This window comes from Dama dama, chromosome 23 (assembly GCF_033118175.1).
Source record: "Dama dama isolate Ldn47 chromosome 23, ASM3311817v1, whole genome shotgun sequence".
Taxonomy (NCBI): domain Eukaryota; kingdom Metazoa; phylum Chordata; class Mammalia; order Artiodactyla; family Cervidae; genus Dama; species Dama dama.
Window position 1 is genome coordinate 4312827 of NC_083703.1, and position 14408 is coordinate 4327234.

Consider the following 14408-nt stretch of genomic DNA (forward strand, 5'->3'; position numbering starts at 1 on the left):
AGCAGGGTCATCATCACCTAGGAACTTAGAAATGTAGGGTCTCAGGCTTATCCTCAGACCTGCTGAATCAGAGTCTGCATTTGGACAAGATCTCTAGGTACTTCCTTTACACATTCAAGTTTGAGAAGTACAGTTGTACCTCAGTATCCACAGGGAAATGGTTCTAGGAAGCACACCCTGACCCCTGAAGATAGCAAAATCCACAGGCGCTCAAGTCCCTTGTATAAAATGGCATTGTACAGTTGGCCCTCAAATCTGTGGGTTCCACACCAGCAGACTCGGAGGACCAGCTCTGCGGAGGTAGGATACAAGGAAATAAGTCGTTCTTGCCTTCAGCAGTTACACAAGGAGGAAGACCTGAGAAGCATTTGAAATCAAGAGGCTCTGTTTCTGGGTGAAATTGGAGGAGGTTTTAAATCTGATTAACTGAGAGCATGCTGCTAAGATCATCAGAAATTGAGGGCCTAGTTACTTTGGGCCAAGAGAGGAAGAGACAGGAGTTTAGGATATGTTCTCCGAGGGATGTGAGTGTCCTGGCCTTGCTGTGGTCACACGGTGTGAAGGAGCTCACTGGCTGCTCACTGGAAGCTCATCTGCAGGCTGGCCCTGACCTCCTGCTTCTGTGTTCCTACACCCCTTAACATTCCAAAGGTGACTATCTTTATTTTTTTTTAAACATCCCCCCCCCCAGTTTAAGTCATCAAATATGGGGGTGTAGTGTTATTTTTCTTAGTAAAACTCCTTACCACAATGCATGTGCAGGAACCCAGCACTGGAGCTAGAGGAGGTTTCACTGTGGTTCTCAGGCACCTTGTCACTTTCATCAAGGAGGTTTCCTTGGGGTCAGAGGAGGAGCAAAGTGAGAAAGAAGCCTCCAGTGAGGCCTGCCACAAGTAAATGCAAGTGAAATTCACAAGAAATTAACTGTTTTAAGTGAACATTTTAGTGCCATTTAGTACATCACCTGGAGAAGGAAATGGCAGCCCACGCCATCCAGTCTTCTTGCCTGGACAGAGGAGCCTGGCGGGCTGTTGTTCATGGAGTCACAAAGAGTCGGACGCTACTGAGTGACTGAGCAACCATGACCGCATCTAGGTCTACAGCAGCAAACCCCTCAAAGAAAAGCCCCATGTCCACTGAAGGAGTGCCCCCTCCCCCGTTCTTACAACCCCCATACTCACTCAATGTGTCTTTTTAATGTACACACAATTTTCTTTTATACTATGTTGGGCTCATGCCAGTAGAGTTTAACGTGAAAATGTTAGTCACTCCGTTGTGTCTGACGCTTTGCAACCCCATGGACTGTAGCCCACCAGGCTCCTCTGTCCATGGCATTTTCCAGGCAAGAATACTAGAGTGAGTAGCCATTCCCTTCTCCAGATCTTCGTGACCCAGGGATCGAATCCAGGTCTCCTGCATTACAAGGAAATCTTTACTGCCTGAGCCACCAGGAAAGCAGTTTAATGTACTATATTTTATCATTAATGGTTTTATCATGTGCATTTTCTTGGCCTTTAAAATGTTTTCTTGGGCTTCGATGTAACTGTAAGTCCCCATGACCTTTAAGGTGGGTTTTCTAGGTTGTTGCCTCTCTTGCTTCTCTGGAAACCTCCCAGCCTCTTCTGTTCCAAAATGCTGTGATCTTCACAGGGGACGTGTTTTCTCTGCTGAGGTTTCATGAACGCAAAGGTTTCCTGAGAAAAGACTCAGCCCTGGGTCCAGCCCGCAGTCACTCGGGTTGCCCTAATTGCAAGTGTTATCAAATGACTCTGCCAAGGGAATGCAAAATGAATTACTCTAATTGTACCATAAGTTTGAATTTCACCTTTTGGCCCCTGGGACAGAAAAATATCGCTAACTGTAAATTGCTTCTCCATTTACCACATAGCTCCAGTTTTTACTGCTAGCAAAAAGAAAAAATATATATATCATTGGGAACATGATGTGTGTGTAACATGGGCCTACATGTGTTTGTATGTTTTCTTATCTTTGAGGTATAATTGAAAGATGGGACACATGAGGAGGTGGGTTGGCAATGCCTGAGGTGAGACTCTGTTACCTCTAAGGAAATAATTTAATAATCATAATAGCACAGTACATGGACCAGATCCGGGCCTCTGCTCTGACTTTTTTAAATGTTAATTTTATTTATTTGGCTGCACCAGGTCTTAGCTGCACCACATAGGATCTTCAATCTTCATGGCAGCATGCAGGGTGTTTGGTTGCAGTTTGTGAACTCTTGGTTGCAGCATGCAGGATCTAGGTCTCTGACCAGGGATCAAATCTGGGCCTCCTGTATTGGGAATGTGGAGTCTTAGCCACTGGACCACAGGGAATTCCCCCTCAGCCTGATTTTTGTATAGCCAGTGAGCTAAAAATGGCTTTTAAACTTTGAAAGATTATTAAAACCACACATAAAACCTGTGTGACAGAGAGCCACATGTGGGCCCTGATTCCTGAAGTATTTATTGCCTGGCTCTTTACAGGAAAAGTTTACTGGCCCCTAATAATTATAATATGAACAGCAGCAGTGAAGTTTTGATTTTATATTGGACACTAGATACTGTTCAGAGTGCTTGGCATGTGGTATCTCATTTAATTCTCGAAACAGTCCCGGGAGATGGATTGTTCTCATTTGCAGAGGAAGAAATAGGCCCAGAGGCCTGAGTAGCTTGCCCGAGTTCACACAGCCTGTAAGTGGCGAGCTGGTGTCTTGAACCCAGGCGCTGGGTCCACTCCAGATCCTGTGTTCTAGACACCCTCTGCTGCAGCTCACAATTTGAGGAGTAGTCTCTCCCACTGTAACACAGGATGACGTTACTGTCCTTTTCAGGTAAATGTTTAATGTCGTTATTTCTGGGAGGTGTAGTCACAGAGCACCCACTCCCGACACCGGTGCCTGCACAGTGTTTTCCTCAAAAAAGGTCCACGTGCAAAGAAGGTTCTCTGGTCAAATGAGCACAAGAAAGCCTTGTTTAGGAGAATTTCTTTACTATAGCTCTCTCATAAGCAGTGATATATTCTCATGCCAGTCTCAGCCAGGAGGAGTGATATTCAGTTTTTTTTTCCCAAATGGAAATGCATTCATTCATTCATGCCTATTGAAGAGACACAGTATCTTTTAGAAGAAAACACTCAGCAAATGATGTCATAGAGGCATTGCTTAGCCCAATATTTTCCCAGATGCGTCAGAACAATATAATGCAGACATTCATTCAGCTTTACCCTTAACATCCTGTTTATTGTCCTTGTTTTCCTGCTGCCATGTCTCTTCTTTCCCTCCCCCGTTTTTGGGGGATAGAGCAGAGGAAGTGTGGGGTTTTTTCCATAAATGATAGGAAATTGGATAATGAAACTCAAACCCTTTGATTTAAATTCTTTTTAGTACCTTTATCTTGAAAGTCCTGTTTGGTTTGTAGGATTACCTGTACATTTGATCAGCCCGGACTGATTGGTGATGTTGCCTGGGAGTATAGACAGACAGAGGCTCCTTGATTGATGATACTTATTCAGACCTTCAGCAGGTAGCATTTGTCTGCTTGTTGAGTACTGTTCATTTTGGCATGGCTTAATTTGCTGGTGTTGTCAACTGACATGTGTCAGGAGAAAAAGTGACCTCAAAGATCTTAAATACAGGCATGAGGCCAAAGAAACAATTTCATGAACACCTTTTAATTCACCAGCTCTTCACTCATCCCTCACCAGCAGGATTCTGCAAATCTGAAGTTGAGACCAAAAATGCACTCTTACAAAACCGGTAGTTTCTGACCAGCATAAAATGATGCTTTGTGTTCTCTTAAAATCTTAAAATTCTTCAATTATTTCAGAGTTCTCCATATGGATGTAAAATGTTGTTATACAAAATAAACAAGACATCTCATTTTCTTTTCTTTTTAAAAATGTTTATTTATCTGGCGACATTGGGTCTGAGCTGCTGCCCGTGGGATCCTGGCTGTTAGGCGGGGTCTTGTCCTTGGTGGCACATGGACTCCAGGTGTGGCGCTCAGTCTTAGTTGCTCTGCAGCATGTGGTATCTTAGTTCCCTGACCAGGGATCAAACCCGTGTCCCTTGCATTGCATGGTGGATTCTTAACGACTAGGCCACCAGGGAAGTCCCTCTCCTTTTCTTTTGAATGGTTTCTGGAGTTTGTGGGAATGGTGCCGCTCTGTGCCTTTTGAGCCATTACAGAGCATCGTGTACTGCCTACAGTATGTTGTTCATTCAGCAAGCACAAGTGAACACGAGCATAAATTTATCCTGAGTATATACATGTAGGTATGACTTAGGCTGGGTCTGTGAAATAAGCTGATAACAAGACAAATTAACAGGAGAAAAGGCATACAAATTAATTAAGTTTGTATTTTGTGTGCACAGGGGCATCACAGAAAGAAGTGAACACCCAAAGGGGCAGTGAAATTTTAGAGTTCATATAGCATGTTAGCAGGGGGTGGAGAGGGGGCAAGGGGCAGATGGTTTTTAGGGAAGATAAATGGGTCCTGAGGAGGACAGACAGGAGGTATGGCAGTCCTGGGTGATTTCTGTTTGTGTGGTGTCAACTTGTCATCTTCTGAAAGAGAAGATTAGTGTTGTTTCTGGGGAGAGTATTTATGACAATCCAGTTTCATTGGGAGGCTCTGCTTTTAGGCAGATCAGGAATTCAGCTCAAAATAATTCTTATGCCAAAATGGCATATTTGGGGGTATCATATCCTGATTCTCTCAACTGTATATTTATCGGAGTCGATATCTGGAATAAGATGTAGTTATTTAGGACAAGGTTCTGTAGGTCCAGTAGAACACTGTTACAAGACATCAGGCTGTCATGGATAGAGTCAGGCATGTGTGTGTCTGTGCTCAGTCGTGTTCAGCTCTTGTGACCCCATGGACTATAGCCCACCAGGCTCCTCTGTGCATGGGGTTTTCCAGGAAGGAATACTGAAGTGGCTGCCATTTCCTCCTCTAGGGGGTCCTCCCGACCCAGGGATTGAACCTGCATCTCTAGAGCCTCGTGCATTGGCAGGCGGCTTCTTTACCACAGCGCCACCCGGGAAGCCCCAGAGTCACACTTAGGTGATGAAAAAACTGGTCTCTTAGGAATGATAGTGAACAGAAACCCATTTGGAATGGGAATTTGACACTTTAGCTTCTGGGTGATGGCTGAGAATAGCACAGTGTCCCCTCCTTCCTTGTGACTATTTAGAGGTTCTTTTTGACCTAGTGTGGTCAAGATAACCAGCCAGGCTGACAGCCTGTTTTGACTATCTGTGAGTGCATAAACTGATTTTGACTAGGAAAGTATAAATATTATCCAGGACCATCCGTACAAAGAAGAGCAGATAGAAAGGTTTGTTTTGTGGAAGACAGACTGTGTCAAGGGGAAAAAGGCTCTCGTTGTTCTTTTTTTCACCCCTAATGTTCCCTTGGATTTGAAACTTTGATACGAAGTATTATTGACTTTCACAGGGCTTTGAAATCATTAAATGGGGTTTTCCATCTGCTGATTTTTTTTTTTCTTCCAAAACCCACATTGCTGTTTGGCCCCCTATTTCAATAGTTTGCTATTGTGTGATTTTCATAGGCTCCTTAATTTAACCTTTCATCCTGAGTTTTATCAACTGACTTTGTCTAGGATTGCCAGCGTAGCTCCGTTATTATGCATGCAATTCTGTTCTGTCTCTGCTACCTTTGAGGCAGCAGTTAAGGTGACTTTCAGTTTTCTTGCCTGATTTTTGTTGTCACCTCTGTCACTGCCTGCCTGTTGGCCTTCTGTCCCATGGCCGTGAGGGAGTTTTCAGCACTGACACTGGTCCCTTGCCAGGGTAGCACTCAATACCTATACTTATTTCTCTCCTTATTAGAACCAGGAGAAAATAGTTGACATAGAGAGAAAATTTGTTATATTTTTTTCTTTTAACATGACGTAGAAATTGGTCTATGATATACAAACATTGGTAGATCTGCTGTTTAATTTTAAAATGGTTTTAGCATCCCAGATAAGCATATTCAAAAGGTAAAATGTTGATTCTTCGGTCAAATCTTGCCTAAATCACCAGCGTCTTCACTCTCCTGCTTTTACCCCATGCTTGTGCTGTACGTAGTCGTATCCGACTCTGCGACCCCATGGACTGTAGTCCTCCAGGCTCCTCTGTCCATGGGGTTATCCAGGCAAGAATACTGGAATGGGTTGCCATCCCCTCCTCCAGGGGATCTTCCCAACCCAGTGATTGAATCCAGGTCTCCCGTATTGCAGGTGGATTCTTCACCATCTGAGCCACCAGGGAAGCTTTTACCCCTTGGGTTTTCTAATTCCTGAACCAGGCTCTGCCTCAGTCCTGGGTCAAATACTCCAGGGTCCAAGACATTAAGAATATGAGCACTGTTCCCCAGTCCTAGAGGCAGATTTCATAAATGGTGCCTGAAGGTTTGCATTGTAACAATTCCCAGGTGAGTCTGACACTGCTGGTCCCCGGACTACACCATACGAAGCAAGTCTCAGTTAACTTGTGAGTTTAAGATGCCTCCACCATCTCCACTGTAGCCTTCTCTTTGAAAACAAACACTGGATGATTAGAGAGGATGCTCCTGCGGCTTACCTTTGGAGAAAATTGCATAGCACGTTTAGAGAGTGTCACAGGGTCTGCTGGTTTTTGCACTGACAATTTGCCACCTTGACTAAAAACCAAAAGGAATCACTGCCGATGGTTATTGCAGCCATGAAATTAAAAGATGCTTGATCCTTGGAAGAAAGCTTTGACAAATCTAGACAGTGTATTAAAGGCAGAAACATCACTTTACTGACAAAGTCCTTAAAGTCAAAGCTATGGTTTTTCCAGTAGTCATGTACGGATGTGAGAGCTGGACCATAATGAAGGCTGAGCACCAATGAATGGATGCTTTCAAACTGTGGTGCTGGAGAAGACTCTTGAGAGTTCTTTGGACAGCAAGGAGATCAAACCAGTCAATCCTAAAAGAAACCAACTCTGAATATTCATTGGAAGGATTAGTGCTGAAGCTGAAGCTCTAATACTTTAAAAAGACTCTGATGCTGGGAAAGATTGAGGGCAAGAGGAGAAGGAGACAACAGAGGATGTGATGGTTGGATGACATCACTGACTCAGTGTCTGAGCAAACTCAGGGAGATAGTGAAGGACAGGGAAGCCTGGTGTGCTGCAGACTATGGAGTCACAAAGCATCAGACATGACTTACCACTGAACAACAAAAACAAGAAGAATGCTTCTGGAACAAAATCTAGAGATAAGATTGAGTTGAAGGAACAACAACTCTACTTGAAGTGATGCTGACTGGGAAGGACCAGTTATTTTAGGAGGACTATGTGCGTAGAATGGTGAAGGCAATGGCACCCCACTCCAGTACTCTTGCCTGGAAAATCCCATGGACAGAGGAGCCTGGTGGGCTGCAGTCCATGGGGTCATGAAGAGTCGGACACGACTGAGCGACTTCACTTTCACTTTTCACTTTCATGCCTTGGAGAAGGAAATGGCAGCCCACTCCAGTGTTCTTGCCTGGAGAATCCCAGGGACGGGGGAGCCTGGTGGGCTTCCGTCTATGGGGTGCACAGAGTCAGACACAACTGAAGCCACTTAGCAGCAGCAGCATGTGCATGGAAAAGGCCTAGAAGCTCAGACAGCAAAGTGTTGTCAGCTCTCAGTATCAGTAATGGGATTTGGAGAAGTCTTTACTGTTTGCTTTCTTGCTTTGCATTTTTCTACACAGAGCATTTAAGTATCATTTTCATAACCTTAAAAGAATTCCCAAATGTTTTTAAAGGAGGAAAAGCAAGATATGTGCTCTGTAAATTCATGTATCTTTTGGTTTAGGTCTGTTATGTCTTTGTCTCTATACATTTGGGGAGTTTTTGTTTTTGTTTTTTTTCATCTACAGAGAGTATTTTTTCATTAAATTTTTTGTGTTTTTCCTTTTATACAATTTTAAAGGTTAGCACAGAAGAGTGGATGTGCAGTGGGTCCTTGAACCTCTCAGCCTGCAGTCCCTGCCGCCCACTCCCCCAGCCTTCCCCTCTCCTCCCCCTGCCCACTCGCAGTGACCAGTCTGTTCTCTGTGTCTCTGAGTTGGCTTCCTTTTTGTTATTTGGTTTTTAATGGGAAAGAGATTATTTTGTCTATGAGAGTCCTAGTGTTTAAGGGTGGGCCCCAGACATTTGCTTGGAAAATGGACACTGTGGGGCCTGCATAACGAAAATAAGTTTAAAAGGTCCCAGAGGAGAGGGTGAGGGGGTGAAAGTTCCCAGGGTTCATTCAGGGGCAGCTTCTGTTCCGCCCACCTTCCCCCTCCCCAAGCATCCAGCCCTGACCCCCGAGAGTCTCTCAAAGGATTGTTCCTTAGAGGGCCTGAAAGAAGCTGTGCGTTAATTGAGACAGAATTGGAAGAGTTGGAAGATGAGAGAGTAAGGGCTGTTAACAGCCTCCGAGGAGGCGCAGAAGCTTGCACGTTGTAGCTGAATGGATTCTGTGGGCTGGTTCTCCTGCGTGTGCCCACTCAGGACCGCCGACCCGAGGGAAGACACCCGGAGTAGAAGGACTCATACCCTGTGCCCCCACGGAGCCTGTGTGTGAGCTCAGTGTGGGTCGGAGAATAATCCTAGAAACACGCAGCCCAAGGCTTTAAGATACGCCTCGTGGGGTGTCACATAGACTATTTACATATATGCTTATTTCCAGCAATTCAGAAAACCATACCTGAATTGGCTTTTTTTTTTTTTTTGCTTCTGTTAATCTGGAAACATTCAAAGAAGTTGATACGCATTTATCTCATTTCTAACTTTCCAACTAAATTCTAAATTCTAAGGTTCTACTGACACCTGCTGGCATTTCCTCTGTTTTATGTCTTAATAAGAACAAAACCAAAAAGCAAAACGCTTAGCATATTTCCCACAGTCTTTTGGCCTTATTATGCCAAGTGTACATTGAGATAAGAGACATAAGGGAAGGTTGATGGATCTTTTCACGTCATGGACGAGCCCTGAGGACACATTTCCCAGACACATGAAGGGCAGATGGCAGAGTTCGGATTGCCTCTGCCCTGCACTGGCCACTGTGTGACCTTGGACAAGGCCGTGGACCTCACATTAGCATCGCAAAGAGGAGAAACTGAAGCTTCCTCCCTGTGCTTGTGGGGGCCAGGGCCATTTCTACTAACTGAAGCGTAAGCCACATCACTGGTGCAACGACCTCAAAGGTCACTCACAAGGACTGCTCCACCACAATAAATAAGCAAATTTGTTACCACGTTGTATTTTCAAAAAATAGATGAATGTCACTGACGCCTCCTCAAAGTCCAGTATCTCTGTGGTTTCTTTTTGGAAACAACTGAATCAGAATAATCTGAAAGAACCAGTGAACAGTCTCAGAAATGGTCTACTTTTTTGCCCTCAGGAAACCATGGACTTTGTTTTGTGTTTTGGAACATGAAACATGGCTTCGGTGCTTCCCAGTTCATGCCAACCAAATTATCTGTGCTTTTTCTGTTTTTTCTTGGGAAACTGTGTGGGCCTGCTGCTTGTTAGGCCAATCACAGGATACTTGATCATCCCCAGGGAGTCAGAGTCCCATATTTATCCTGACAGAGGAAGCAAGGTCTAATGAGGAAAATAATAGAGGCATTTCTTTAATGCTGCTATTTCATTTCTTCCTCCTCCCTCAGAATTCGGACTTCATCATCATGCTTGCTGAGGCTTTCGATGCGATTTAGAGTCATCAGAATTTCCTTTTCTTTGTGAAAGGAAATTTTCCTCTTAGCTCTCTCAAGTCCTCCTCCAGAAGTCTGTTAGGTTTGACTGGGGCTCAAAGAGGAAAGCACAAAAATTCTCCTACAGACTCATATCCGTTAGGGTGGCACCTCTCAGAACACAAGAAAAGCAGAAAATAGCGAATTTGGTAAGGCTGTGGAGAAATTGGAACCCTTGTGCATTGTTAGGGAGGCTGTAAAATGATGTAGCTGCTGTGGAAAATAATATGGCAGCTTCTCAGAAACATAAAAGCAACATTACCATACAATCCAGCAATTCCACTTCTGGGTATATATCTAAAAGAATCAAAAGCAGAAACTTAAGGTGACATTTGTACACCCATGTTCACAGCAGCATGAGTCTTAGTGATGACACAAGGATCCACTGATAGAGAACAGATAAACTAAGTGTGGTCTACACATGCAATGGAATATTATTCAGCCTTAAAAAGAAAGGAAATTCTGATACCTGCTACAACACAGAGAAGCCTTGAAGAGGACATTAACTTAAGTGAAATAAGTCAGTCACAAAGCACAAATATTGCATGACTCCACTTACATGAGGTACCTTAAGTACTTTAAGTCAGAAAGCAGAAAGGAGAATGGTGTTTGCCAGGGATTATGGGGGAGGAAATGGGAAGTGGTTGTTTAATGATTGTTTAAGTGGTTCTGTTTAACTGAACCAAATTTCAGTTCTGCAAGATGAAAAGTGTTCTAGAGATGGCTGGAGGTGTTGGTTGTGCAAAAATTTGACTTTTACTTACTACTACTAACTGATCACTTTAAAAAGGTTATGATGATAAATTTCACATTATATGTATTATATCACAATTAAAATTAAAATCACACAGACATATAGAACTCAGTCATCACCTCTGGCCCTTGCAAGTGACTTAATCCCTTGACCGTGTTCAACCTGGTAATACCATGCAGTTCTATCCAGTGGAACCTTCGGTGATGACAGAAATGTTCTTTATTTGCACTGTCTGATATGGTACACACATTGGGTTTTCAGAGTGATGAGTGCAGAAGATGCTGAATTTTATTTTTATTCAGCTGCAATTTAGTTAATTAATTTAGTTAATTTTTATTCAGTTTAACTTAGCCACATGCAGCCAGTGGCTGCCGTAGTGGACAGGCAGGCAGACTGTGCATCAACACGACTGTTTCAAAATACTCCCCTCCTCACACAGAGCTACAGCAGTCAGATCTAAACCTAAGAGGGTAGAGGCTGGCCTATGTGTGGGCCCCAGTTCTGTTTGAACCCCCAGTATTATGAATTTGCTACAAAACATTTTGCCAAGAGTGTGAGTCTATTTTAGAAGCCTGGTATGGCGTCATTGGCATCCGTTATTGGGCCCACGAGCAGAGTTGGCCTTAATTCGCAGGCCAGCCTTTTCTAGTCAAATGCCCTTGGGAAACCTAAATTCCTTCACTGCTGTGCACGGGCTTCTTCAGTCGTCCTTGTAAATCCTTGGAGTTATGTTGTGAACTAATGCTGAAGTCCAAGGCCTTCTACAGAAACTATGCAAGCACATCGCTATTTCTTCCGGGTATCCTGGCAGTCAATGCCTGCTTTACTTTTGGGGGCTTTACTGGAAAACACAGACAGGTAAGAGAGGTAACAAATTCTTACACTGAAATAGAATCCCACAATAAAAATGGATGAACCCCTAATACATTCATCCTCTAAAACAAGAGTAATTAAACATGTCACCATGTATTGTATAATGTTGCTTTAGAAATAGTAAAGCTTGCTGGCAGCTGACGGGACTTATATTTCAGCAGGCTGCAAATAGAAGACTTAACCAGCCAGTCAGTGGGCAGCATTCCTTCATGACAACCCAGTGTTTAATGACACTGTGTGTGCCACGTTTATCTTCATGGAATAAGTGAAAGCTGTTTATTAAAGTGTAAAATGTGAGCGTTTGATGCAAATGGGTGTGTGGCAGGAAGGAGATAAAGAAGAGTTTATATTATTCTTCCACAAAATGGATATGGGCTGTCTAATAAGAACCTGCCGGTTTTGCTCCTGTGGATTTGCTCACCGGGAACTCTTTCTCTTTCTCTTTCAGCAATGGGTCGAAGGCCTGAGATCCATCATACACAACTTCAGGGCGAACAACGTCAGCCCAATGACGTGCCTCAAGAAGCAGTGAGTTTTGTTTGCATGACCCTTTGTGCTTGGCTTTTACCAAGCAAATGCAGACTAGGAGATGAAAGCTAAAATAAACTAAATAAAATAAAAAAATAAGTAGCCCTATGTCCCAGGCAGCGCCTTCCTTGCCTTCCCCTCTGTCCCTGACTTTGGAGAAGTCGTTGACCAGTCCACACCGGTACCCTTCCTGCGACCTGGCAGGCGTGTGTGATGCCCACGGCCCAAAACCTATTTGAGGGGAATGGTTGGTGGCAGGAAGGTACTGGAACTCCACGTCCTCAGTGTCCCCTGGGTTGTGGGCCTGGGCTTTTGTGTCCCCAGGCTGCTGATAAGTCGCTTTGCGTGCCTGGGGCGATAGCTGGGGGCTGGGTGCAGCTCAAGCCTCTACTGCATGAGACTGAGGGATGGGGAGTGTGGCTCCCCTCGACGACGGAAGCACCCACTGCTCGGAGGGAGAGGAGCACTGGCCCCAGGGACTGTTTAGTAAGCCGTCAGGGATCCAAAGGTACTTTGAAATTCGGAAGGCAGGCCTTCCTTACCCCAGCTCACTGTATCCAACATTCAGAGAGGTACCAGGTGGTAGCTTTTAACCCTATCAAGTTATTCTTTATGGGTGACGTGAAGGTTACTCAAGTAGAAACCCTAAGCAAAGCCCCAGTCCGCCTGTTTGAGAAGCAGTGACCCGGGCCCGGGGCAGGCGGCAGGCGGTGTGGGGAGGAGCGTGTGGAGAGCCTGCGCTGACCAGGCTGCACGACCTCTTAGCCGGGCCTGGCCAGCACCCAGGGCGGACTTCCCGGGCTGTGGGCGGTGGAAGGAGAGCTCTGCCCCCTGGGCCTCCTGCGTCTTACTCCGGTCCCCTCGGCAGTGCTCTAAGAGTGTGGGCTCTGCTGTAATTCCCGGGTTGGTCACTTCGTTGCCTGATGACTTTTGGAAAGTTCTTAGCCTTGTGCCTCACTGTCCTCATCTGTGCATGAAGGCGGTGACACCACTCGTAAGATTCCTTGCAGAGCAAACGAGGCCATGCAAAACCAGTGCTTGGCCCCTCATTCCCCCTCACTCACAGTTACTTATTTTGATTCTGATGCCCTCATTCCAGTGTGCCCCTGTTGTCTTAGAAGAGGGGAGTTATTCAGTCGTGTATATTCCTATTTTTGTGCAGTTGCTTCTTTTCCTCTGCAGTTGCTCTCGCATGATTTCTTAAAAATAAAGAGCAACCCAGCAGATATTTTGATGCCATGGAATCCCAAAGGATCTCAGACTTTTGGCATGCCCTCTTAGGCCTGAGGGAGCCGATTCCTTGTGTCCGGATGCCAGATCTTAGCTGCCCTCGTGGGTGTCCCGCCCAGACCGCTTTCCGTCGCTGGTGTTCACCCATCCACCAGTGGCTGAAGGCTGAGGTCACTCAGGGCTCACGTCTGCCTGCTTCTCCAGAGAACCAGGGGAATCACAGGGCCGAGTAGATCACAGCCTCCCAGAGTATCTCAGGGGGCTGGCTCCAGGACCCCTGCCCATACCAAAATCCACAGAGTCCCTTAGGGTTGACCCTTCATGTCCCTGGTTGAGGAGGGCTGACCCTACCCTCACCCCTTCTTCAGAAAGGAAGGTCACGGCCAATGACAGGCTGAGACAAGATATCAGAGCCTGCCCCCTTGCCACCAAGCCTGGCACAGATCACACTCCAGAGGTCCCAGTGGCCTCGGGACAAAGCCCGGCTGAGAGCACAGCTTGATGTGACCGTCCCTCCTTGCATGCCCACTGCCTCACTCCTGTGGTCCTGAAACCAGCTCCTTAAAGGTAGCCACTTGTGCTTCGAGGAACACTGATTTAAGACAAAAGCTTTACCAAATCATCATGTTCTGCAGATTGTTAGATTATTTACAGGAACAGTGAGAAAGGAGTCAGTAGCTAAGAGCAGCCCTGGCACCAAAGGATAAGTGTTCCGGGTCCCCCTGAGTCCTGAAAACCTGGGAAAAGCTTGGCCTTTCTCACCATCAGTTTGAGTTGATGAACTTCTCTGACAGGGGCAAGTTAAGGATCCAGATTCCTTTATGGAAATGGTGTCCACCCATCCGCCAGGTGCATGAGGAGTAGGTCACAGAGGGCTCACGTCTGCCTGCTTCCCCCTTTGCACTTGGCTGCTCCCTGGGGTGGCGGAGGGGTGAGGGCCGGGGGTGTCCCCACTGACTTCAGACAAGCCTGGGTGCTGTCACCAGGCCATTGCCTTTCTTAGCCCCTTAGTAGATCATTAAAAAGCAGCAGTCAAAGACAAAACCAGTCACCAAACAAGTGCCTATGATTTGCTATGTTCAATGCACACACCCAATTTCCTAATTCATCTAGGATTGACAGATAAAATACGGGACTCTCTGTGAAATTTCAATAAGTAACAAATAATGTTTTAGTATAAATACATCCTAAGCAATATTTGGAACATACCTGTAGTTAAAAGAAAAGTATTTGTTATTGATCTGAAGTTCGAATTTA

General features: G+C 45.2%; 1 protein-coding gene across 6 annotated transcripts in view; it reads left to right on the top strand.

Moving 5' to 3' along the window:
• The window catches only part of PLCB4 (phospholipase C beta 4), a 454299-nt gene that overhangs the window by 319925 nt on the left and 119966 nt on the right, over positions 1-14408 (top strand). For all 6 annotated transcript variants that reach the window (XM_061125931.1, XM_061125930.1, XM_061125929.1 and 3 more), the window contains one exon: positions 11842-11921. In XM_061125931.1, the coding sequence (XP_060981914.1) occupies positions 11842-11921 (80 nt within the window). The remainder of the gene's footprint in view (positions 1-11841; positions 11922-14408) is intronic.